The 24,247-nt window shown below is 44.6% G+C and overlaps 2 protein-coding genes across 2 annotated transcripts; both read right to left on the bottom strand.

Annotated features, from left to right (window-relative positions):
• Positions 1–1,143: 1,143 nt before the first annotated feature.
• CCDC62 (coiled-coil domain containing 62) lies at positions 1,144–12,359 on the bottom strand. Its single transcript, XM_032229341.1, is given in 12 exon segments — positions 1,144–1,278; positions 3,494–4,158; positions 4,260–4,352; positions 5,092–5,180; positions 5,438–5,539; positions 6,290–6,461; positions 7,106–7,207; positions 7,562–7,728; positions 10,038–10,044; positions 10,275–10,379; positions 10,381–10,461; positions 12,354–12,359. Coding segments are annotated over 11 exon segments (1,158 nt in total). The 3' UTR covers positions 1,144–1,278; positions 3,494–3,924.
• A 4,208-nt stretch (positions 12,360–16,567) lies between these two features.
• DENR (density regulated re-initiation and release factor) lies at positions 16,568–24,227 on the bottom strand. Its single transcript, XM_032229749.1, has 8 exons — positions 23,874–24,227; positions 22,708–22,858; positions 21,687–21,706; positions 21,056–21,140; positions 19,527–19,610; positions 19,068–19,184; positions 18,066–18,205; positions 16,568–16,864 (listed from the first exon to the last, which is right to left on the bottom strand). Exons 1-8 carry the CDS (start codon positions 24,135–24,137, stop codon positions 16,820–16,822), a joined length of 906 nt encoding a protein of 301 aa, XP_032085640.1. The 5' UTR covers positions 24,138–24,227; the 3' UTR covers positions 16,568–16,819.
• Between the last annotated feature and the right edge of the window lie 20 nt (positions 24,228–24,247).

Genomic DNA, 24,247 nt, shown 5'->3' with positions numbered 1-24,247 from the left:
GGTCCATGACGGCCCCCATCTTGCTGTTTTTAACTCCTCACCCTCCGACGGACACCCCCACCACCCCACCCCAGTTGGAAAGGCGGACCCTACTGTGTGGAGGCTGCCGGTGGGGCTGAAGGCGGGCTGGCGCTGAGCAGGTGGCTGTGCTCCAGGTGGGTCACCATCTGCCGGGTTTCGGCCAGCATCATCTGCAGCTTGTCGTCGGTCGAGCGAGGATCCTACGAGAAGGCCGGAGAAAACGGTCGTCATCCGGGGGGAAATTCAGCCCACGCAGAAAGGCTAAGCGGAGGTGGCCACCTCCACAACCCGTCAGTGACAAGACAAGCCACTAGGATGTAAACTGAGGACAAACACACACTCCCTTCTATGGCACTGATCATGTTCCCTAGTTGGGTCGTGAGATGTCTGTAAGAAAACCACCAAGCTCAGAGAGCAGCAAGGATGCCAGTCCTTTTCCTCCTCTTCTTCTTTTTACTTCTCCTTTTCCTTTCCTCCTAGCCTTTCCCCTCCTCCCTCCTTCACTCTGCAAACCCCACTCCCTTCTAGCACTGGTGATGTTCCCTAGTTGGGTCGTGAGATGTCTATAACAAAACCACCCAGCTCAGAGAGCACCAAGGATGCCAGTCCTTTTCTTCTTCTTCCTCCTCCTCCTCCTCCTCCTCTTCTTCTTCCTCCTTCTCCTTTTCCTCCTAGCCTTTCCCCTCCTCCCCTTCTCCTTCCTTCACTCTGCAAACCCCACTCCCTTCTACCACTGATGATGTTATCTAGTTGGGTCATGAAATGTCTCCAAGAAAAAAACAACCAAGCTGAGGGAGCACCAAGGATCCCACAGTCCTTTCTCTTCTTCTTCTTCCTCTTCCCTCCTCCTCCTCCCCATCTCCTTCCTCCGCTCTGAAAACCCCTCTCTCCTTCTAGCACTGATGATGCTACCTAGTTGGGTCACGAAACGCCTGCGTAAAAACTACCAAGCTCAGAGAGCACCAAGGAAAATCTTGCTGTGTTTTATGTCTGTGTGGCTGGCGAAAAAAAGCTAGAATTGGGGGAAATCACCGCCAATAATATCGGGGCAGGTTGAGTGGGGGTCAACGGAGAGAATATCTTGGGGTCGGTTCTGATCGGAGATCCTTACGCGATGGTGGAAGCTGGTTACACCCGGTAGGTGCCCGAGGTCTGCAGCGTGGTTTGAGGCTGAAGGCATCTCAGGAGGCTTAGTCCTGGGTTGATGTGAAACAGGGTCCATCCCAGTCAAAACCGTTCAGGCTCCCATCCTGGTCACTGTTAAAATTATAATTCAGGAGCAATTGTTGTTATTATTATTATTATTATTATTATTTTAATGAAGAGTTTTAATAAATTTTACAAATACTTCCCCTTCCCTCCCTCCCCCCCAAATTCCCAGAGCAAAATACAGGGTATAAACATTTAACAATCATACACTAACATAAGCTAACTCACTATAGCATCCTGCCTCCCTCTTGTACTTTAACTCCCCTTTTATTACGCTAACTTTAAATAAATTATAACATTCCTTGTTCATTCATAAGCTATTTGGAATTTCTTGGCCCGATATTTATTTTGAATGTAATCAATCCATCTTCTCCATTCCAACGTATATTTCTCATCTGAATGAGATATGCTGATATTTGGCCATCTCTGCTAAATTTACTACTTTTAACGTCCATTCTTGAATAGTAGGCAATTCTTCCTTCTTCCAGTACTACGCCACCAACAGTCTTGCTGCCGTTATTAAGTTCAGAATCAAATTAGTCTCTATAATAGCAATAGCAATAGCATAACTTATATACCGCTTCATAGGGCTTTCAGCCCTCTCTAAGCGGTTTACAGAGTCAGCATATCGCCCCCCCACAGTCTGGGTCCTCATTTCACCCACCTCGGAAGGATGGAAGGCTGAGTCGACCTTGAGCCGGTGAGATTTGAACCGCTGAAACTGCAGATAACAGTCAGCTGAAGTGGCCTGCAGTACTGCACCCTAACCACGTGCGCCACCTCGGCTCTTGATTATAACTGTACAATCTGTAATTATACCTAGCAAGAACAACTGAGGAGTAAACTTTATTCTCTTTTTAAGAATATTTCGAATAATCCACCATATTTTTTTATCTAAAATGCTTTGACCTGCAATTGTGATTATTAATAGCTGGACAATTTGTTTCCAAGGAAAATGAGATCTATGCTAGATCAGGTTTGGGGGGGGGGGGGTATCTGAATTGTGTCCCCCCCACCCCGGACCATTCAAACTGCAGATGGTCAGAACCTGTTTATAAGGCAGGGTTGGTCCAGCTTTGGTAACTTGAAGCCCCGTGGACTTCAACTCCCAGAATTCCCCAGCCAGCCTGGAATAGAATTCTGGGAGCTGAAGTCCACAAATCTTGCAAGCTGCTAAGATTGGACCCTCCTGGTGGCGATGCGGTGACTAAGACACTGAGCTTGTCGATCAGAAAGGTCGGCAGTTCGAATCCCCAACGCCGCGTAACGGAGGGAGCCCCCGTGACTCGTCCCAGCTTCTGCCAACCTAGCAGTTCGAAGCAGGTAAAAAAAAAAATGCAAATAGGAAAATAGGGACCAGCTTTGGTGGGAAGGGAACAGCGTTCTGTGCATTGAATCATGCCGGCCACATGACCACGGGGGCGTCTTCGGACAGCGCTGGCTCTTCGGCTTTGAAACGGAGATGATCACCGCCCCCTAGAGTCGGGAGCGACCAGCACAGATGTGCGAGGGGGGAATCTTGGATAAAGGCATTTTCATTTTGCAGGCTGCCAAAAGGAGGGGCCATTTGACACGTTGTGAGCAAAACTGGACAGACTGTTTACAAATTCCCCAGCAAGCAATAGCAATAGCAGTAGACTTATAGCAATAGCAGTAGACTTATATACCGCTTCATAGGCCTTTCAGGCCTCTCTAAGCGGTTTACAGAGAGTCAGCATATTGCCCCCAACAATCTGGGTCCTCATTTTACCCACCTCGGAAGGATGGAAGGCTGAGTCAACCCTGAGCCGGTGAGATTTGAACCGCTGACCTGCTGATCTAGCAGTAGCCTGCAGTGCTGCATTTAACCACTGCGCCACCTTGGCTCGCAAGATCGACAGGACGCAGCCACATTCCGTACTATTGACACGTGGCCTTCAAAAGTGGCTGGGAGAGGATGGATGCTGGTCAGGCCAGCTTTAAGCTGAACTGTGTGTTGTTCCTCCCAAAAGGAGCCATTAAATCCCTTCCAGGTTCCCACCTCGCACACATGTGCTAGTCGTTCCTGACTCTAGGGGACAGTGCTCATCTCCAATTTCAAAGGCAACTAAATGGAGGTAGCAGAGTGTTTTAAGGGCCGGATGCCTTTCATGTTGCCAGGGGGGGAGTTTTGTTCAGCAGATATATATCCTCAATGTGCACGAAGAGAAAATATCTGCCTCTGGCTAGGATGGGGATAGGGATAGAACCCCAAAGGCTCTGATGCTTAGCCAAAACACGGAACCTTGTCAACTCGGGACCATCCGGAGGCTTCGGGGGGGACTCCCCGCTCCATAAGCCCCTGCTGTCGTTCTCCACCCCGGCTTGAGCATTTCGGTCCACTCCTGTTGGAGCGGTAGAGGCTGGCTTTACGGACGGCGCTGCAGGCCGAGCAGGCGGGGTGGTTCCCCGGATGGGGAGGAGGCGCACAGGGCCGAGGGGGGATCCTGCCCAGGTCTGCGGGGGCATCTCTGCAGTCCCCGCTGGCTTTGTCGAAGAACCTGGGCGCCAAACATCCGACGGTCGCCGCGCAGAAGTTGGCCTCAAGCCAATGTTTGTGTCTCGGCGAAGGGGCCAGCTCCGGCGTCCAAACTGTTTCCCTGGATCTGGACGCCCGGGGATTGTCCAGCTGCGTGTCCGAGCGTTCTCCCATCTCCCCGCTGCTCCTGGGAGTGCTCAGCATCCCCTCTTCCCGACGGAGGCACCTGGGATGGCGAAAAGGGCCCTTGGTGTCCATGCTTCGCCTGCTGTTCTTGCTGCCTGTTTTGGGCTGAGCAGGAGTGCCCGGCTTTTTTCAAAGGGCAGTCGGGGAGGTGGACGAAATGGGTGGGGATCTCCCGTCCGACTGTCGCCGCCGAGGGAATCTCGGTCCGCCACTTGCTCTCGAGATCCGCCAAAACCATCCCTGGGCTGAAAACAGGAACAAATTTGAGGCCCGTAATGCGATTGAGACGGCGCTGAGGTTAATATAATTCCTTCTGCTCCCACCCTCCGCCCCCAAAGCTGTTTACCTTCCATCCCGCGATCCTGTCCTGTGTTTCTCCTGGGAAGTTTCCAGGTGGAAAATGCAGGAACTGGAGATCCTGCTGCTGCTTCAGGTAGATCTGGGAACAGATAGACAAAATAAGCCATCGAGCCCCGGGAAGATGGAGATTTTTAACTTCGGGGACATTCAGCCTCGAACTACGATGTCGAATCTATGGCAGGTTGTCCCGACAAAAACCCCTTTTATTAATTGACTGTGAATTCTGCTCATTCACCTCCAGCAAAGTCTTTCAAGGGAGGATTTACGGTCACAGACCTTATCTGGCTTGGAGAGCTGCCAGGCGGAGATCTGCAGAACTTGACAAGGAGTCTCTGAGAGTCACAAACCAATTAAGGGAACTCATTGTCTCCTGCAAACTCCACTCCCCTGTCGCTCCTCTTTTATTCCCTCTGGGAGGGGCCATTCACCGTCCGTCTGTGGCCTCACTCCCCAGTCGGGGCCCGTTCTTTCGCTCTTTCCCTTCGTCTGGCAACTCTGGCGCATGCGCACACTGGGAACAGGCTCCAGCTGTTCTTCTGCCTCACTGATCTCTGACTCCGAGGCAGCTGATAACTGTCGGATGGCCATGTCCCCCTCTCTGCCTCCGACACAGAGCCCTCCTCAGAGCCTTCCCCAGACTCCGGGACTGGCCCATCTTCCTCCCAACCCTCCTCACTGTCCGAATCGGCTGCCAGCTTCGTGACACAACAGCAGCTTCAAAACGAAACGGCCCAAAATTCTTTGCGTTTGTTAAATCCCCTTTTTGTTCCCCTCTGCAAAATACAAGGCACTCACACAACCAGAAAGGGGAGCCACACCTGTCTCAAATTGTTCAGTTCCGTGTCCGTCCGAAGCTGCTTCGATTTGGCTGACAGAAGCAGCTGGACTTTTCGATTTTCCCTCTCGGCTGCGGGGGGGAAAAGAAAGGGGTGGGAGAGTCGGTTATTTTTCCAGAAGCCCCCCCAAGAGAAAACATCAAGGTCTCATTGCAAGAGTGGGGAATATGTGTAGCTCGGGTGAAGGACGAGTGCAAAGGCTCATTTGTCCGAGCTTGTGGGTTGGTTCCCGAACGTTTCCAGAACGGGTAACATCTTCAGTGCAGTATAAGGGATGTGAAGGGGGCCATTAGAATTCAAGATTCAGCAAACCTTCAGTCTTGCTCACCGGTAAGCATTAATTCGTTACTTAAATAAACATTTTCTTGCTTGAGCTGTATAATTTCTTCCCTCTGCGCACTGTTTCTCCTTGTTTTTTCACTTAGATCCCCTTAAAACAAAAAAAGAAGAACCACCATCAAACCGATCTCCCCCTTCGCGTTTTCTTAAAACAATCCCTTGCCATTTCAATCAGCTTTTAAGACTTGTGGACTTCAACGCCCAGAATTCCCGGTTCCACCACAAAACCGTGGTAGACTAAAGTGCGCTCGACGAAAGCGCGTACGTGACTTCATCACAGCGCGACGAAAACAGCACGCTGTGAGCGGTAAACTTAAAATTAACGCGTAATCTAAACCTAACCCCCCCAAACCTAACCCTAAACCTACCCTAAGCCTAACCCTTAACCTAACCCTAAACCTAACCCTAACCCTAAACCTAACGCTAACCCTTAACCTAACCCTAACCCTAACGCTTAACGTAACCCTAAACCTAACCCTAAACCTAACCCTTAACCTAATGCTAAACCTAACGCTAACCCTTAACCTAACCCTAAGCCTAAGCCTAACCCTTAACCTACCCTAAACCTAACCCTAACCCTTAACCTAACCCTTATCTTTATGTGAATCGGCTTGCTTTAATTTATTTTAATTTTAATTTAATTTATTTTAATTTTATTTGTCGCGCTGCTGATGACGTCAGGTACGCGCTTTAATCGGGCGCGCTTTAGTGGACCGCGGTTTTGTCGTGCCACGGAATTCCCCAGCCAGCACGACTGGTTGGGGAATGCTGGGAAACGAAGACGACAAATCTTTAAAAAGTTGCCAAGGCTGGACACGCCGGCTCTACGTATATAATTTACCTTTGAGTCTGCTCGCTTCCGACGTAATTTCCTTCAGCCGGAGTTTGAAATTCTGCTTCTCCTCGGTGAAACTTCTTTCTTGCGTCCTGTATGCGCACAGGGCACTTTCTAACTTTTTAAATTTGCTGGTAAACTCGGTGATTTGATTGGTTGCTTCGAGGATATCGTCATCCTACCGAAACCAAGAAAGAAAAAAAGGGCATTTATTGCGAAACTTTGCTGGAAAAGAAGTTTTTCAACTTCTTTGAAAAAGGTATTGTTTTGGCGAAGAGCTTCACTCCTCGTGGTGGACTGGAGAATCCTGGGAGTTGAGGTCCACCCATCTTCCCCATGTTGGCTGAGGAATCCTGGGAGTTGAGGTCCACCCATCTTCCCCATGTTGGCTGAGGAATCCTGGGAGTTGAGGTCCACCCATCTTCCCCATGTTGGCTGGGGAATCTGGGAGTTGAGGTCCACCCATCTTCCCCATGTTGGCTGAGGAATCCTGGGAGTTGAGGTCCACCCATCTTCCCCATGTTGGCTGGGGAATCCTGGGAGTTGAGATCCACCCATCTTCCCCATGTTGGCTGAGGAATCCTGGGAGTTGAGGTCCACCCATCTTCCCCATGTTGGCTGAGGAATCCTGGGAGTTGAGGTCCACCCATCTTCCCCATGTTGGCTGGGGAATCCTGGGGACTGAAGTCCACGTATCTCCAAGTTGCTGAGGTTGAGAAAGATGGTTAGAAAGGATCAAACGGATCCACTTTGGGGCCCCTTTACCTCCCAACGATGGGCAAAGATTTGCAGCAAAATCTGAAGGACCCCCAAATAAAATACCTTGAGTCTTAAAAGCGTCAGAAGTTCCTGTTCTCTAGCCTGGAGTTGACCCACTTGGTTGGAAAGATCCATCACGGAGCCAACCAAGGTTTGGTTTTTCTCCTAAGGAGACAAGAGGGAAGGCCAGAAATCAACTAGCAGTCCTCCAATATTTGAGGGCTGCCACAGAGAGGAGGGGGTTCAAGCTATTCTCCAAGGCACCTGAAGGCCAGACAAGGAATCATGGATGGAAACTGACCAAGGAGAGATTCAACCTGGAAATAAGGAGGAATTTCTTGACGGTGAGAACAATCAAACCATGGAACAGAAGTTGTGAGAGCTTCATCCCTGGAGGCTTCAAGAAGAGACTGGGCTGCCACCTGTCAGAAATGCTGTAGGGTCTCCTGCTTGAGCGGGGGGTTGGACTAGATGACCTCCAAGGTCCCTCCCAACTCTCTTAATCTGGTAGTGGCCTACCTCGAGGCTCTGACATTGAAGAGAAGTGTCGGATGCTTTTCGAGACAACTCCTGCAGCTTCTGCTGAGTGTTTTCGAGTGTCGAACTGCAGTCATTCTGCAGGGACCCCAGAAGTTTTAATCTCTGGCTCAAGGTGGATATCATTTCGTTTCTCTTATGTAGCTCATCTGAGGAGGAAAAGGAGGAAATCAAATCTTCCGGATTCAAAAAGTTTATTTCTTTTAAGACAAACATTTCATCATTCCTCAATCAGTGAGACATCGAAGTACAATTTTTGTATCTCAACATAATTCTAGTTTACCACCAAATTCTTGTCTAGCCTAATATATACCCCTCCCTCCCTCCCTCCCCCCCAACCCCCCTCCTCCTTCCCCCCCCCCCCCGACTTCCCAGAACCCGTACAGGGTATGGATTTCTAACAAACACAGTCTAAAATCTATTGAGAAAAAAAAAAGAAATAAAGAATTAATAGCATTCTACATTGACCTTAGCTTCTTCTTGCTGAACTAACTTTAAACAATTTAAATCATTTCTGATCTTAAGGAAATCAAATCTTGTTACAATGGTAAACCGACATTTAATCCGTTCCCCCACCTCCTCCTGTTTTGAAAAATTAACGATTTGAAACTCTGCTGCCCACATTTTTTCCCCCCCTCGTTTCAAGGTTTTTATTTTTAATACAAATTTTAACACCTTATATAATTGTCTGGATCTTTTCTTTTACATCCTCTCATTGACACAATCCATTTTACATCATGGTTCTGGTTCCAGATCCTGCCAAATTATTCTCTTTTAATGTGTTCACCTTTGTACTTATTTCCCCTTAATACATAAACAATACGTGAACCCATTGCTCCTTTGAAATTATAACCAAATTACCATTTCACATTTCCTCCATTAATCTGTTCTACCATAAATGTTCTCTAGTTCAATTTAAACATAAGATAGCATTTCCTTCCATTTTTTTAATCCACAATTAACAATGTTATTACAATTTATTTATTTCTTAATTAGTTACATAGCATTAACGATCTTAAAACTATTCTCTTGATCTACTAATGATAACTCTCTTTTTCTTTCTTCCCCTTTTAACAATTTTCTCTTGGGCTCTCAAGATTCAACTTCTACTTTTTTTCTTTTCTCTCCTAACTTCTTCTTTTTCTTCTTTTTGATTGTTGTATCTTTTCTTCAGAGTCTTTTTTTTCTCATATTTAATTTTATTATTCCTGTAATAATCAATTATTATTATGCCCGCAAATTAATTGTTTATTTATCAAATTAATTCCCCACCCGCGCTGTGGTTCTGGTGAGACAAGAGTGGCTTTAAATTAAGCCACTTGGGAGCCTCCTGTTCAATCTAGAATAAATATTGGAAATAAATATTTAATCCCTCCAAAGAATACCCACATCCTGGTTTCGCTGCCCACTTTTCAGACTGTTCTACCTGTCATATTTTTCTGTCCTTAAACCGGGGAGTTGTTAAGGGAACCTCAGCGCAACTTTTGCTACTTTCGTTCCAGGTTTCCACGTAGAGAAGGCGAGAAATACAATTGCTCTATGACATACATACAGCTCCGTGTTGGAAGAGCATCTGATCACTGATTTAACACAATATTGGGAAGCCGCAGTGATTCGTATTGTTAAAGGAAATCTCTTGAAAGGGTTCTACGCCCAACGTAACATTCCAGGATTGCCATGGTGCAGAAGGAACCTCACTAGAATGGCAAGCCAACATTTCTACGACCAGACAAGCCACTATTGAAATCCTCCTTGCTAACTGTTTAAAAGCAAGCGTAGTATACATGTGGGGTATAATGTGGTGTTTTTCCCCCTTGCCAACAAATGCACATTAAATTCATTTATGTCTTCCCTAGTGAATCAAAAAGGTGGCTCAGTGGTTAAGACGCTGAGCTTATCGATCAGAATCCTAGGTTCGATCCCCAGCGCCGCGTAACGGAGTGAGCTCCCGTGACCTCGTCCCGCTTCTGCCAACCTAGCAGTTCGAAAAGCATGTAAAAAAAATGGCAAGTAGAAAAACAGGGACACCTTTGTGGGAAGGGAACAGCGTTCCATGTGCCTTTGGCAGTGAGTCATGCCGGCCACATGACCACGGAGACGTCTTCGGACAGCGCTGGCTCTTCGGCTTGAACGGAGATGAGCACTGCCCCCCTAGAGTTGGGAATGACTAACACATATGTGCGAGGGGAACCTTACCTTAGCTGTTTAAAATGACAAGTGTGGGGTATAATGCATTTGCATTTAACGTCTTAGTGAATCAAATGTTGTAGAACATTTGTCCTCCATCTGATGTTCTAGATATGTGGAGCCAACACCCAGATGCGTCAGAAACCATAGCTTGAAAATGCAGAGGGTTTTTTTCTAGAATGCTGGGATAGAGCATAAACCCAGAACTATGGTAAAAAACCATCCTGTTTACCTGATGCTGTGACCAACTATTAGCCTAACATGTCAGCACTTTCAATCTCCACGACCTCAGAGACAAACTTCTCACAAAGTTGTTAGCCAACGCTGGGATTATCAGCTTGCAAGCCTCTTAGCTGTCCCAAACCTGCTAACTCCAATCTCACCTTGGCTAGAAGTCCCTGGGGTGCCTACGTCAACGCCTCAGTTTTTACGACCTGTAAAATGGGAATATCAGTGCCCATACAGTCTTAGTTCCTTGGCCCTGGGCTTTTGAGACTCACCTTTCAACCCTGCTGCTTCGTTCTTCCAGCGTCAGTATTTTCTGACGATCCTCCTCCCAAGCCAAAAATTGCCTGTGGTGTACAGCCACCATGTTGTTCAGCTCCTTGTCGCGGATCTTTCAGCTCCGCGAGTACCAGCTGGAGTTCCTTCTTCAGTTTCTGAACGATGTCGCTCTCTGATCTGGAGGCCAGGTTCTAACGACGAGAGAAAAAGAGATTTAGGGAAAGGTGTAGTACTTAAGAGGAGTATACACTATAAGGGACGCAGCAGCTCAGGGGCTAAGATGCTGAACTTGTTAATCAGAAAGGTCAGTAGTTTGGCGGTTCGAATCCCTTGCGCCGCGTAACGGAGTGAGCTCCCCGTGACTTGTCCCAGCTTCTGCCAAACTAGCCGTTCGAAAGCATGACCCGTCAAAACCGCGCTCGACTAAGCCGCGCCCGATTAAACTGCATCGCTGACGTCATCAACAGGGCGACAACAGCCAGCGCGGAGAAGAGAAAGGGCGCTTTAAATAGCGCTGTTGAAAGCAAGCCAATTCAACTTAACGTAAGGGTTAGGTTTAGGTTAGCTTTAGGGTTAGGTTAAGGGATTAGGGTTAGGTTTAGGGTTAGGTTAAGGGTTAGGATTAGGTTTAGGGTTAGGTTAAGGGTTAGGATTAGGTTTAGGGTTAGGTTAGGGTTAGGTTTAGGGTTAGGTTTGGGGTTAGGTTAAGGGTTATGTTAGGGTTAGGTTTAGGATTAGGTTTAGGGGGGTTAAGTTAGGTTTAGGGGTTAATTTAGGTTTAGGTTTACAGCGTGCTTCTGTCTCCGCGCTGTTGTCGCCCTGTTGATGATGTCAGCGACGCGGTTTTAGCCGGGCGCGGTTTAGTCGAGCGTGGTTTTGTGGTGGAAGCGTTCGAAAGCACGTAAAAAATGCAAGTAAAGAAATAGTGGACCACCTTTGGTGAGAAGGGAACAGTGTTCCGTGCGCCTTTGGACATTGCGTCATGCCGGCCACATGACCACGGAGACGTCTTCGCTGGCCCTTCGGCTTTGGAACGGAGATGAAGCACCGCCCCCTAGAGGTCGGGAACGACTAGCGCACATATGCGAGGGGAACCTTTACCTTTACTTTTAGTACACTATTGTGATTATCAAACACCCCTGACTAATTCTCTAGGTGAATATGTGCATCCTGAAGGTTACCTGTAACTTCAGTGTCATTTTAATATTTCACATTTCCCTACCTGGAAAGGGACCGGAAATATCCAACGCAGAATTCATCAGGTTTCTGAGATCAGAGCTGCATCAAACAAGCCAACTTCATTTCAGGTGTAGCACGGATGCAAAGCAGAGAGACTTTTATTATCCGGTGACTTTTTTGTTTTGTTAATAGATAGACTTTTAATTTAGGGTTGATTATAATAGTCGTAACACGAAACAAACTGAAAGAGAAAAAAAAAAGTCAAAAGTGCAAGGGATAAAAAGAGGAAATTCACTGTATAAATACACAGTAAATACACACACACACACATCCAGGCAGGTGAAGCCATCTCTATACACAAATCCCTACATTTGTTGTATGATCACATGATACACACCCACAGGACCTTAACCCCAGGCCTGAGGAGAGGAGGGTGCAGCTGGTACATTGTTCCGGGGCCCATGGAGCTCGAAGGAAGGCCCATGAAGGGGAAATTAAAAATAAATAATTACAAAACTAATTTTTTAAAAAACAGAAAAACAATATTGGATATATACTTCAAACTATATACTTTGTTTGACATAACCTCCATTAATCCGAAACCCCAGTGATCAGCTATTATGCCACTGATTGAATTCTAATTGCATTACTTATTTATTTAAGTTTGCAAGTTTTGTTTCATTCTGTTGATGAGTATATTTTATATTTCACCTCCGTTTATTGAATGTTATCTCCAAAACGTTATAGCTTCCAAAACGTTATCTCCAAAATCTGGTGCTCAAACAAAACGCTGTACGATGAAATGTACAATTAGGGCATCATGGATCGATGTGCCCATGTGTAGGTGTGGGAGTCCATTCTAGTCGTGTTCCAGCATTAATAATCCTCTTGGGGCCCTGCTTACCCACATCGACACAGGAGAGGTCCACTCTCACCTGAAAACACACAACTTTTATTTTTTTGCCTTCACTGTGAGTTGTATTGTGTTTGGGGAGGGGTATGCACTGAGGGAGCTCAACCAATCTCATTGTACCTATGTTGTGCACTGACAATAAAGAATTATTAAGTCTACATTACTTACATGCTACTTAGACACCGGATAGATACACCACACACACCATGTGAAACTGCTTTCAGGAATACCATCCTGAAAATACACCAGTTGAGAGATGAAAAAGAGATAACCACCACAGAAAAGGAAAGGAAGAGAGGAGGAGAGGAGGAGAGAGGGAAGGAAGGAAGAGGAAAGGAGAGGAAGGCCGGAAGGGATAGAAAGAGAAGGAGAGAGGGTAGGAAGGGGAGAAGAAGAGAGTAGGAGAGAGGCAAGGGAAGAAGGAAGGGAAAGGAGAGGAAGGAAGGAAGTAGAGAAGGGAGGGAGGGGAGAAAAGAAAGGAAAAATAGGATGGTGATAATACAAATTAGGTGTATGGGATGTAAACACAGCAACCGATAAAGTACATTTTAACCTTTTATATGGAAAAAACAAATGGTTAAGTGATAAATATAAAAATGAACTATTACTATGTGAATGGATACCTGTAACTGTATGTAAGAGATTAAAAATAAAAACTTTTAAAAAACCCCAAATACCAGTGGGAACCCGCTTGTGGGAATACCATCCCAAAAATACACTAGTTGAGAGATGAAAGAGATAACCATAACAACCGAAAAGGAGGAGAGTGAAGGAAGGGATAGAAAGAGAAGGAAGAGGGTAGGAAGGGAAGAAGAAGAGGGAGTAGGGAGAGGTAAGGGAAGAAGGAAGGGAAAGGAGAAAGAGTAAGGAAGGAAGATACAGTTGAGGAGAAGAAGATGGAAGGGACAGAAATAGAAGGAGAGAGGGTAGGAAGGGGAAGTAGGAATAGGGAGTAGGTGAGAGGTACGTGCCGAAGGAATGGAAAGGAGAACGAGGAAGGAAGGAAGATACAGGTGAGGAGAGAAGATTGGAAGGGATAGAAAGAGAAGGAGAGAGGTTAGGAAGGGAAGAGGAAGAGGGGAGTAGGGGAGAGGTAAGGGAAGAACGGAAGAGAAGGAAAGGAGGAAGGAAGTAGAGCATGAGGGAGAAAAGAAAGGAAAAATAGGGTGGTGATAATACAAATTAGGTGTGTTGGCATGGTAAACACAGCAATCCGAAAGCATATTTTAACCTTTTCTATGGAAAAACAAATGTGTAAAAGTGATAAATATAAAAAAAAGAACTATTACTATGTGAATGTAACTGTATGTATGAGATTAATAATACAAATTAGGTGTATGGGATGGTAAACGGAACGACCCAGAAAGTATATTTTAACCTTTATACGGAAAAACAACGTGCAAAGTGACAAAAGATAAAATAAGAACTGTAACGAGGTGAACGTATAGCTGAAACTGTATCTAACAGTTAAAAATAAATAAATTAAATTAAATTTCTTTTAAAAGACCTAAAAAAAATACCCCGAGTGAAACCCACATCTTCACCCGCAGAGACCCACCATCCCACTACACCCCTGGCACCCTGCCCTAACCCTGCCTCCCACGCCCACGGGGAGAGCCACAACGCGTGTACACGCAAGGGACCCCCCCCTACACACACACACTGCTACACTCGCGTTCCAGGAGCTCCCACCCCCCGCCGGGCCCCTTCCCGTCCACGCCTCCCCCGGTCTGGGCTCCCCATGGCGGCTGCTGCTGCTCCTCCTCCTCCTTCGGCCGAGGACAACCTGAGCGGCTCTTACCTGTCCCGGCAGCGGCGCGGAGGAGGAGTCGGGGGGGGGGGGGGAGCTGGGGCGGACCGGAGGGAAGACCGCAGAGCCTGACGTCCGCGCCAGTTCAGTCTTCGGGAGTTCGTCCAGCGGCGAGGGCGGTTGGCGCCGCCTTAGCGGGGATTCTCGGCTGCCCCATGGCGGGTGGCTTTCCCTCCCTCTCGTATAACCCCACCCGAAGGAGCTCCGTGGGGACCCTCCCCCGTTAACCCCCCCCCACCTGCCCAACACCTCCCTGCAGCTGGGAAGGAGGGAGATTTTGGAGCAAAGGAGGTTCAAAAAGCGATTTCTTTAGACTAGAAGAGAAATAGAAACTGAAAAGAATAATCAATAGAATATAAATGGAACAATATAAATAGAATAGATAAACAGAAAAAATAGAATAGAAATATAGAATTCAATAGAATATAAATGGAACAATATAAATAGAAGAGAAACAGAAACTGAAAGAATAGAATAGAATATAAATGGAACAGAAGAGAAATAGAAACTGAAAGAATAGAATAGAAATATACATAGAATAGAATTCAATAGAATATAAATGGAACAATATAAATAGAAGAAACAGAAACTGAAAGAATAGAATATAAATGGAACAGAATAGAAATAGAAACAGAAAAAATAGAATAGAAATATAGAATAGAATAGAATTCAATAGAATATAAATGGAGCAATATAAATAGAATAGAAATAAACAGAAAAAATAGAATAGAATTCAATAGAATATAATGGAACAATATAAATAGAGAAAAGAAACTGAAAGAATAGAATAGAATAAAATGGAACAGAATAGAAATAGAAACAGAAAAATAGAATAGAAATATAGAATAGATTCAGTAGAATATAATGGAACAATATAATATAAATAAACAGAAAAAATAGAATAGAAATATAGATAGAATAGAATATAATGGAACAAATAAATAGAAGAGAAACAGAAACTGAAAGAATAGAATAGAATATAAATGGAACAGAATAGAAATAGAAACAGAAAAAATAGAATAGAAATATAGAATAGAATTCAGTAGAATATAAATGGAACATATAAATAGAATATAAATAGAAACAGAAAAAATAGAATAGAAATATAGAATAGAATAGAATATAAATGGAACAATATAAATAGAAGAGAACAGAACTGAAAGAATAGAATAGAATATAAATGGAACAGAAGAGAAATAGAAACTGAAAGATAGAATAGAAATATACAATAGAATAGAATTCAATAGAATATAAATGAACAATATAAAGAAGAGAAACAGAAACTGAAAGAATAGAATATAATGGAACAGAATAGAAATAGAAACAGAAAAAATAGAATAGAAATATAGAATAGAATAGAATTCAATAGAATATAAATGGAGCAATATAAATAGAATAGAAATAGAAACAGAAAAAATAGAATAGAATTCAATAGATATAAATGGAACAATATAAATAGAAGAGAAACAGAAACTGAAAGAATAGAATAGAATATAAATGGAACAGAATAGAAATAGAAACAGAAAAAATAGAATAGAAATATAGAATAGAATTCAGTAGAATATAAATGGAACAATATAAATAGAATATAAATAGAAACAGAAAAATAGAATAGAAATATAGAATAGAATAGAATATAAATGGAACAATATAAATAGAAGAGAAACAGAAACTGAAAGAATAGAATAGAATATAATGGAACAAAATAGAATAGAAACAGAAAAAATAGATAGAAATATAGAATAGAATTCAATAGAATATAAATGGAACAATATAAATAGAAGAGAAATAGAAACTAAGAGAAAAGATATAAATGGAACAGAAGAAATAGAAACTGAAAGAATAGGGATATAGAATAGAATTCAATAGAATATAAATGGAACAGAATTAAATAGAAAGAAATGGAACCTGAAAGAGAATAGAATATAGAAATGAATGGAATACAATAGCATAAAGAAATGAATAAATAGAATAGATATAGAAAATGAATAGAACACAGAAATGAATATAGAAAATGAATGATGTTACCTAGTTTAGTAATGAAACGTCTGCAAGAAAACCACCAAGCTCAGAGAGCACCAAGGACCCCACAGTCATCCTCCTCCCTGCAAACCCCTTTCTTAGCATTGATGATGTTATCTAGTTTGGTAATAAAATGTCTACAAGAAAACCGCCAAGCTCAGAAAGGACCAAGGCCCTCCTCATTTCAACCCTGAGCTACAAATATTCTCCTTTACTGATCATTTTAATTTTTTTAAAAAACCATGGAGTGTGGCACATCCCTAGGAGTTTCCGTTCACACATTACGCCCGGCCCTCATGTACATTTATTTGCTTCCAACGAAGCTGCCAACTCGGGTTAAAAACTCGGGGTAAGAAAACCAAGGACGCACACGGCCAAGAACAGTAACTTCTTTATTAACGCTCTATTTCCAGGCCAAAGCAGGATGTGCTCACATCCCCCAAATTTAAACTTTGGCAAAGAAAGATCACAGACAAAAAAAAAATAGACCACGGTAAAAATCCCACTGGGGGAACAAGCCTCTTCAAACGGATCTGTCAGGGAAAGTCCCACTTGGACTGTTTTGGCTAGAGTTGGGCGTCTGTCCAAAAAAAAGGCCGGAATTTGTGGCTTTTCCAAAGGAATCTCACTTTTTCACTTCTCCCAGATCTTCGATGCTGTCATCGTCCACCTGCAGCACAGAAGTTCAAACGTGTTTATTACATGAGAAACAATCACATGGAAATGAACTGAATGGCTTGACTTTGAAAGATTATTAGGGGGGAGGAGGGGAGGTAATTAAATTGGTTTAATTCCACGCTTTACCAAGGGAAGAGTCAATCAGTCAAGAGATGATATTTCCCATGCCCAACTAGTTTTAACAAACTAGTTGATGTTGTGGCCTGCCCACAACCAGTAACTGGCAGCAGATTTGGACAGTGAGGAGGGTTGGGGAGGAACCTGGGCCAGTCCTGGAGTCTGGGGAAGGCTCTGATGTGTTGGAGGCAGAGATGGAGCCAGGGTTGTATGCCAGTTATCAGCTGCCTTCGGAGTCAGACATCAGTGAGGCAGAAGAACAGCTGGAGCCTGTTCCCAGTGTGCGCATGCACAGGTTAGCCAGATGAAGGGAACAGCTAAAGAACAGGGGTCAACTTGGGAATGGACGATGAATGGCCCCTCCCAGAGGGAATAAAAGAGGAGCGAAAGGGGAGTGGAGTTTGCAGGAGACTGTTAGTTCGCTTCATTGGTTTGTGACTCTCCGAGACTCCTTGCCAAGTTCTGCAGAGATCGGCCTGGCAGCTCTCCAAGCCAGATAAGGTCTGTGACCGTAAATCCTCCCTTGACTTTGCTGGATGTGAATGAGCAAATTCCCTCAATTAATAAAAAGGGGTTTTGTTGGGACCAGGAGTTGGCTTCAGGCTCTTGGGAAGCCTGGATCAGAACAACTGAAGACGTGGCATGGGAGGAAAAGAGATATGGGGAGGGAAAAGGAACAAAAACTAGCTTGATCCAAGCTTGACTTTTTAAAAATCTTTCGCTCCCCACCTCTTTTTCCTCTTGCCCCTCAAAATATCGGAAGGTTTCTAAGCCATTTCCCTCTCATCCCCTGATCTTTTATTATGGGATACTTTTAGGGAATACAGGCAAAAAAAAAAAACTATCGATATGGCTGCTTAATGGAATGTAATCGATCCATTGCAGCAAAGAGTCAACCGTCGTAGCAAATTAACATCACACAATGTCGGTTTCTAATTCCCCACCAGGATATTATTTTTATCTTTACAAGCTCTACTGCAAAGTCCTAACTGCAAGGGAAAATCCACTTTAATTAAAAATCTCCTTTAAAAACAAACAAAACAGAAAGCCAGTCCAATGAGGTCCCAGTGTATTACCTCGGGCCACTTTTCCTGAATCACTTCGATGATGTCGTCTGTGAAATCTCCCTGAATAATTATTTCATCCTCCCCAGTAACCGACGCCCCGCAGGAAAACTTCTGAGCAAAGAACCTTTGGGCCTCCTTAAGATCTATTTCTGTTTGGAGAGACAAGAAAAAGAAATAAGAGATCAAGAGACGGATTCTTACTTATTAGTTTCTAAGGCCCAGGTTTTTCAAAATCGGCAATGTTAAAAGACGGGTGGATTTCAACGCCTAAAATTCCCCAGCCACTTATGTTGTGCTGGCTGGGGAATTCTGGGAGTTGATGCCTTTGTTGTGTCCGACCCATCGTGACCCCACAGACAACGTTCCTCCAGGCCTTCCTGTCCTCTCCCATCCTCTGGAGTCCATTGAAGCTCACGCTGACTGCTTCAGTGACTCCATCCAGCCACCTCCTTCTCTGCCGTCCCCTTCTTCTTCTTCTGCCCTCCATCATTCCCAGCATGAGGCTCTTCTCCAGGGAGTCCTTCCTCCTTCTCATTAGGTGGAACAAAGTCTTTGAGTTTCCTCTTCAGGATCCGGCCTTCTAAAGAGCAGTCAGTGTTGATCTCCTCTAGGACTGACCAGTTGGATGGCCTTGCAGTCCAAGGGACTCAATGCAGGAGTCTTCTCCATCTGTCTTAACATTGCTAATTCTGAAAAACCTGTGTTCTAAACCCCCAATGCCTTTCCACAGTGACAAGACTGAGCCATCCCAGAATCCCAGCCAGATGTGGAACAACTGAGTCAAATTAGACGAAGAAGCTCTCTATTCTGACCTCAAGACCGAAATTGTGGGCTCACAGTTCAAAGGGAACTTTCGCATCATTTAGCATATAAGCGGCGAAAAAACTGATCCTATCTCATTCTCCTTAGTAGTTTGCAAGATAAAAAAAAATTTCTTTCATACTAGCTGATCTCCACCGATTTGATCCCCCCCAGAAACCTCTGCAAAACCGTGCTTCCGCTTAAACTCACCAAAAGTCGCAAGGCCGCACACTCGTGTGACGTATTTTTTCTTCGCCCGGGGGATTTTTGCTATCGTCACTTTCTGGGGCACCGTTTTCTTCTTCTGTTTTATCTGACCCCTTCCGCCTGGGAGGCGGGCAAAAAGGAAAGGGAATAAAAAACACCTTTTTCAGAAATCTGGTTTGAAGGAGGCGAAAAGAAATCGACTGGCTTTCCGGCTCTCTCCCCATCTCAAGTCACCTCAAGCCACCTTGAGCAAGGGAGCTGGACTAGGAGACCTCTGGGGTCCCTTTAGCCCTATTCTCACCACCCCAGCCACAGCTGAGCTCGCCTTGCCCAGCCTGGGGTGCTCAAGATGTGTCTGGAGTTCTAATCCTGGATTTTACAGGACCAGGAGATTAAAAAAAAAGGGAGTTGTGCTTTAATATGTTCTTAAGAAAAGAAAAGCTGCATCCAGCTAATAATTGCCTCGCTTCTGTTTCTTCTTTTCTTCCTCTTCCCCGATCATTCCTTGGCCTTCTCCGATGCCAGATTCTTGTTTAGGGCAGTTTTCTGGAATTCAAACGTACAGAGTTATTAGGGATATCGGAATCTTGCCAAAGAAGAAAAGAAAGCGGTGTATGTATGTATGTATGTATGTATATTATATATATATATATATATATATATATATATATATATATTATTATATATAATATATGTTATATTTATGCTGATAAATAAATAAAGGGACTAGTATAGATCTATTTCAAGCTATTTAGCTCTCATCAGCTAGCCATACCCAAGTTTGGGAATCGAACCTGTGCTCTATTGCCTCCCAGGCAGGTATATTATATATACTTAAAGTCACAACCCCTGGTATGCCCAAGTATGGGAGGAAGCTAACTGCTTCCATCATCAGTCCTTCGGCTCGTCACAAGAGACCATCCAGACAGAAACCCAATATTTTTTACTGTTGCCTTTTTTTACATTTGTTATATTTATGCTGATAAATAAATAAGGGACTAGTATAGATCTATTTCAAGCTATTTAGCTCTCATCAGCTCAAATGGTTAACTCCCTGCCTGGGAGGCAATAGAGCACAGGTTCGATTCCCAAACTTGGGTATGGCTAGCTGATGAGAGCTAAATAGCTTGAAATAGATCTATACTAGTCTCCCTTTATTATTATCAGCATAAATATAACAAATATATATATAATATATATATCTATATATATATATATATATATATATATATATAATATATATAATATATATATATATATTGGTATATAAGGTAGTATTTACACTGGTCAATAATTCCAATATTTTAATGAGAGCAATAACACAATTATCTTCCACTCCACACAGTTCCTCTAGAAATATACTGTTATTTGGGGGGGGGGGGGAACAGACTTTAGAAGTATCAAGAAATAGGTGTTTCTGTTCACGTTATGTAGACTTGTTTCCAATAATCAGAAATCCTCTGAATCTCATCTCCATGAGTCTCCTGCACTAGATAAAACTGGGGACCTTTGAATCCACTAAAAAGCAAAATAAATTTTACAAACCTCTTTGCCCACGTGGTTCTGCATTAGCAAAAGATGACAGTTCCAGACCTTACTATGTATCAGCCATTTCTATCTAGAAATTTAGTTCCAAAGTTGCTTGAGGTACAATAGGCTTAATGTATTTAATTTGTGAAAACTGTTTTTAAAAAAATCATTTTGGAAAGGTGAAATTTGGAAACAGGAAACACAGATGCTTAACTTAACATTTCTTTAAAAAAAAAAGAAATATAGATTTCTTTATAAGGCTCCCTTACAACGACCCTATTGAGAGTTGTTTCCAATTTAGCAAATTTAAGTTTGTTTGTTTTTTCCCCTTCACAAAAATGCAACTTTCCCTTTTGCAGCCCGGGAAAATCCTACTAGATTTTAACGCAGCCGTTTCCCCAGACAAACGATACGGGATTAAGGAAGAAATTCCATGCTCAAAGGTGACAAAAGTATTTTACCTGCAGTAAGCTTCGCAAATTCATTTGGGAAATTCTTCTCTAGCCATTGCCGGCATTTTGCCATATCAGGCATGTATTCACAATACTGGAGTGGGGGAAAAAACAGAGTAAAGTTATTGGTTGAGAATGGCCAAATGTTTACAGCATAACACAAATCCTTAGGACTTGTAAGAGTAGAGAAATCATTCTGGACAGATGCATCTTTTCACACAGGGGAATCTGCTCTGATGATCCTTTTCTATAATAAAAGCTATTTTAGCCATCATTTTACCAGTCAGTCCTATAGTCCTACAGATCAAGCCTGACTGCGGTTTAGAAGATCAGATCCTGAAGATGAAACCCAAATACTTTGGTTACCAAATGATAAGGAGGGACTCCCTGGACAAGAGGGCAGGAAGGCCTGGAGGAACATTGTCCATGGGGTCGCGATGGATCGGACACGACTTCACGACTAACAACAATTTTAGCCATCTTCAGAGAGATCAATGCAACTGTGAATTGGCCGGCATAATTCTGTGTTACTCTACTGATTTCCAGTTAAATCATTACACAAGACAAACATTTTTAAAAGCTCTCTAGCGTTTTCATTGACTGGGCAAACCAAGCAAAAGCTAAAATGAAAGCAACTCACCTCTGTTGGCAAGGAACAGACTGGGGAAGAAAACGGGAAAAATGTTTAAAGCCATGATAATGTTTTCCCGTATAATCCAGTTTAAACGTCTTATTTAAGATGGGCATCTCTACGAGGTCTCTGAAATTGCGCCTGTCCTACAACACCCATTAGCCCCAGCCAGCGTGGCTGATAAAAAGAGATGGTGGAATCATCAGAGAACGCCAGAAAACCCACGCGCCTTCTATCCCACGGTGAAGACCGATCTTTCTAATTAATGTGTTGATTCCTATCATAAACTGTATTTCCTTAGCTACAAGAAATAGTTGCAATTATTTCCTTAGTTCCTATCATGAATTGTATTTTCTTAGTTACAGAACACTGTTTTGTACAATAAGCTAATTTAAGGTAAAGGTTTCCCTCGCACATCTGTGCTAGACGTTCCCGACTCTAGGGGGCGGTGCTCATCTCCGTTTCTAAGCCGAAGAGCCAGCGCTGTCCGAAGACGTCTCCCTGGTCATGTGGCCAGCATGACTCAACGCCGTTCCCTTCCCACCAAAGGTGGTGCCTATTTTTCTACTTGCATTTTTTAACGTGCTTTCGAACTGCTAGGTTGGCAGAAGCCGGGACGAGTCACGGGAGCTCACTCCGTTACGCAACGCTAGGGATTCGAACCGCCGAACTGCCGACCTTTCTGATCGACAAGCTCAGCTGTCTTAGCCACTAAGATCTAGACATTGTAAGCTAACTTACATTGTATTAATTCCTCTCTTTTTTGCGAACGCCGATTCCCATTTTTAAAAACCCAGACACACAGAAGATAACGGTTGACTTTATTGAAGTCTTTCTCAACCTCGGCAACTTTTTAAAGACATGTAGATTTCAACTCCCAGAATTCCTAAATCTACTGAAGTTGAGAAACACCGCTCTAGGTTAAAGCCTTTCCAGCTATCCAAAGCTGGACAATCTGCAAGTAACCTTAACTGGGGTACGTGGAAGGAAACCCACTGGCGGCTCACGAAGTTGCCTTTTCCATGCCTACCTCCGCAATAGAGCACCCGAAGCGGATAGTCTACATCCGGTCTGGCGTTACACCTTTGGTCTCCCCGGCAGTCCAGGACCACAGGCTCCACTGCCGTCTCCATTCTTCCCGTCTCACCAGAAACCGGAGACCTTCCCTTCAAACGCCAAACCTAGGAACAGAGAGGTGGTGGTTGAACCTTCCAAGGTCAGGCAGGAAACTTTTTTCCCCCTCATATATACATTCACAATTATATGATCTCATAGCTGTTATGAATAATATGTATTTGTAACAATTTTTCTCCCCTACAATTGACAATATACTTGAAATTGCTTTCTTACCATCCCATAAACCCATCTTATCTTACAACAATCCTACTTCTTCTTCCTTCCTTCCCTCCTTTCTTCTCTCCTTCTCTCCTTCCTTCCTTCCCTCCCTCCTCCCCCTTCCCTCCCACCTTTCTTCTCTCCTTCCCTCCTTCCTTCCCTCCTTCCTTCCCTCCTTCCGTCCCTCCTTTCTTCTCTCCTTCCTTCCTCCTTCCCCCCTTCCTTCTCTCCTTCCCTCCTTCCTTCTCTCCTTCCTTCCTTCCCTCCTTCCTTCCTTCCTTGCTTCCCTCCCCTTCCTTCCCCCCTTTCTTCTCTTTCTTCTCTCCTTCCTTCCTTCCTCCTCTCCTTTCCCTTCTCTCCTTCCCCTTCCTCCCCTCTACCCTTCCCCTCTTCTTCCCTTTCCTCCTTTACTTAACCAGTAAACAGTAACAAGAGTTGGAAGGGACCTTGGGGGTCATCTAGTCCAATCCAAGGAGAGCTTGTGAAGTTGACCCCCCCCTTGGACGGGAGACACCCCCCCACTCTCCCCAAAAAATTGCACCCCAATCTAGAAAACAAAAGGGGGGGGTCTGCAGCCTTGCAGACCACCACCCCCCTTCCAAAGAAGGGGTGGCGAGAGCTGGGAAAGGTGCCCCCCCCGCCCCGCCTGCCAGACCCCCAGGTGCCCCCCCCAAGAGGCTCAATGGTGGAAACCTTTAAAAAGCCCCCCAAGAAAGAGGACGGGGGGGGGGCTTGTGTGGCTGGAGGGGGGGGAGCGTCTCTGAATTCCCCAGCCAGGAAAAATGGGGAGGGGGTAACCCGGGCTGGGGGAAATCGGGGGATCCCCAGGCCTCCCCCTTCCCCACCCAAGCGCCCCCTCACCCGAGCGCCCCCTCCAGGCGGTTCGCTTGGCCGACCGTTCAGCAGCAGCAACAGCAAGCAGGTAGGCAGGCAGGCAGGAAGGCAGGCGGGAGATCTCGCGAGAGCGCCGCCGTTCCCGCGAGAGGCGCCCGAGGAAGCCGCAGGGCCGGACCAGAGGGAAAACCTCAGCTGCTCTTCCTCGGCTTTTTTTTTTTTCTCCCCTCCTCCTCTTCCTCCCCCCCCCCAAGGAGTCTCTGTTGCTGGCGGAAGTGAGCCGCCAACCATAGAGCGGCGGGAAGGAAGGGCCGAGAAAGGCGGCTGGCTGGCTGGCTTACGGGTCGTGCTTTGGGCCAAGCGCCTTCACATTCGTTGTTGTTTTTTAAATCCCCCCTTTT

The sequence above is a fragment of the Thamnophis elegans genome, chromosome 13 (genome assembly GCF_009769535.1).
Source record: "Thamnophis elegans isolate rThaEle1 chromosome 13, rThaEle1.pri, whole genome shotgun sequence".
In the NCBI taxonomy this organism is placed as follows: domain Eukaryota; kingdom Metazoa; phylum Chordata; class Lepidosauria; order Squamata; family Colubridae; genus Thamnophis; species Thamnophis elegans.
The sequence above is the reverse complement of the archived record's forward strand: the minus strand, read 5'-3'. Positions and strand labels throughout refer to the sequence as shown.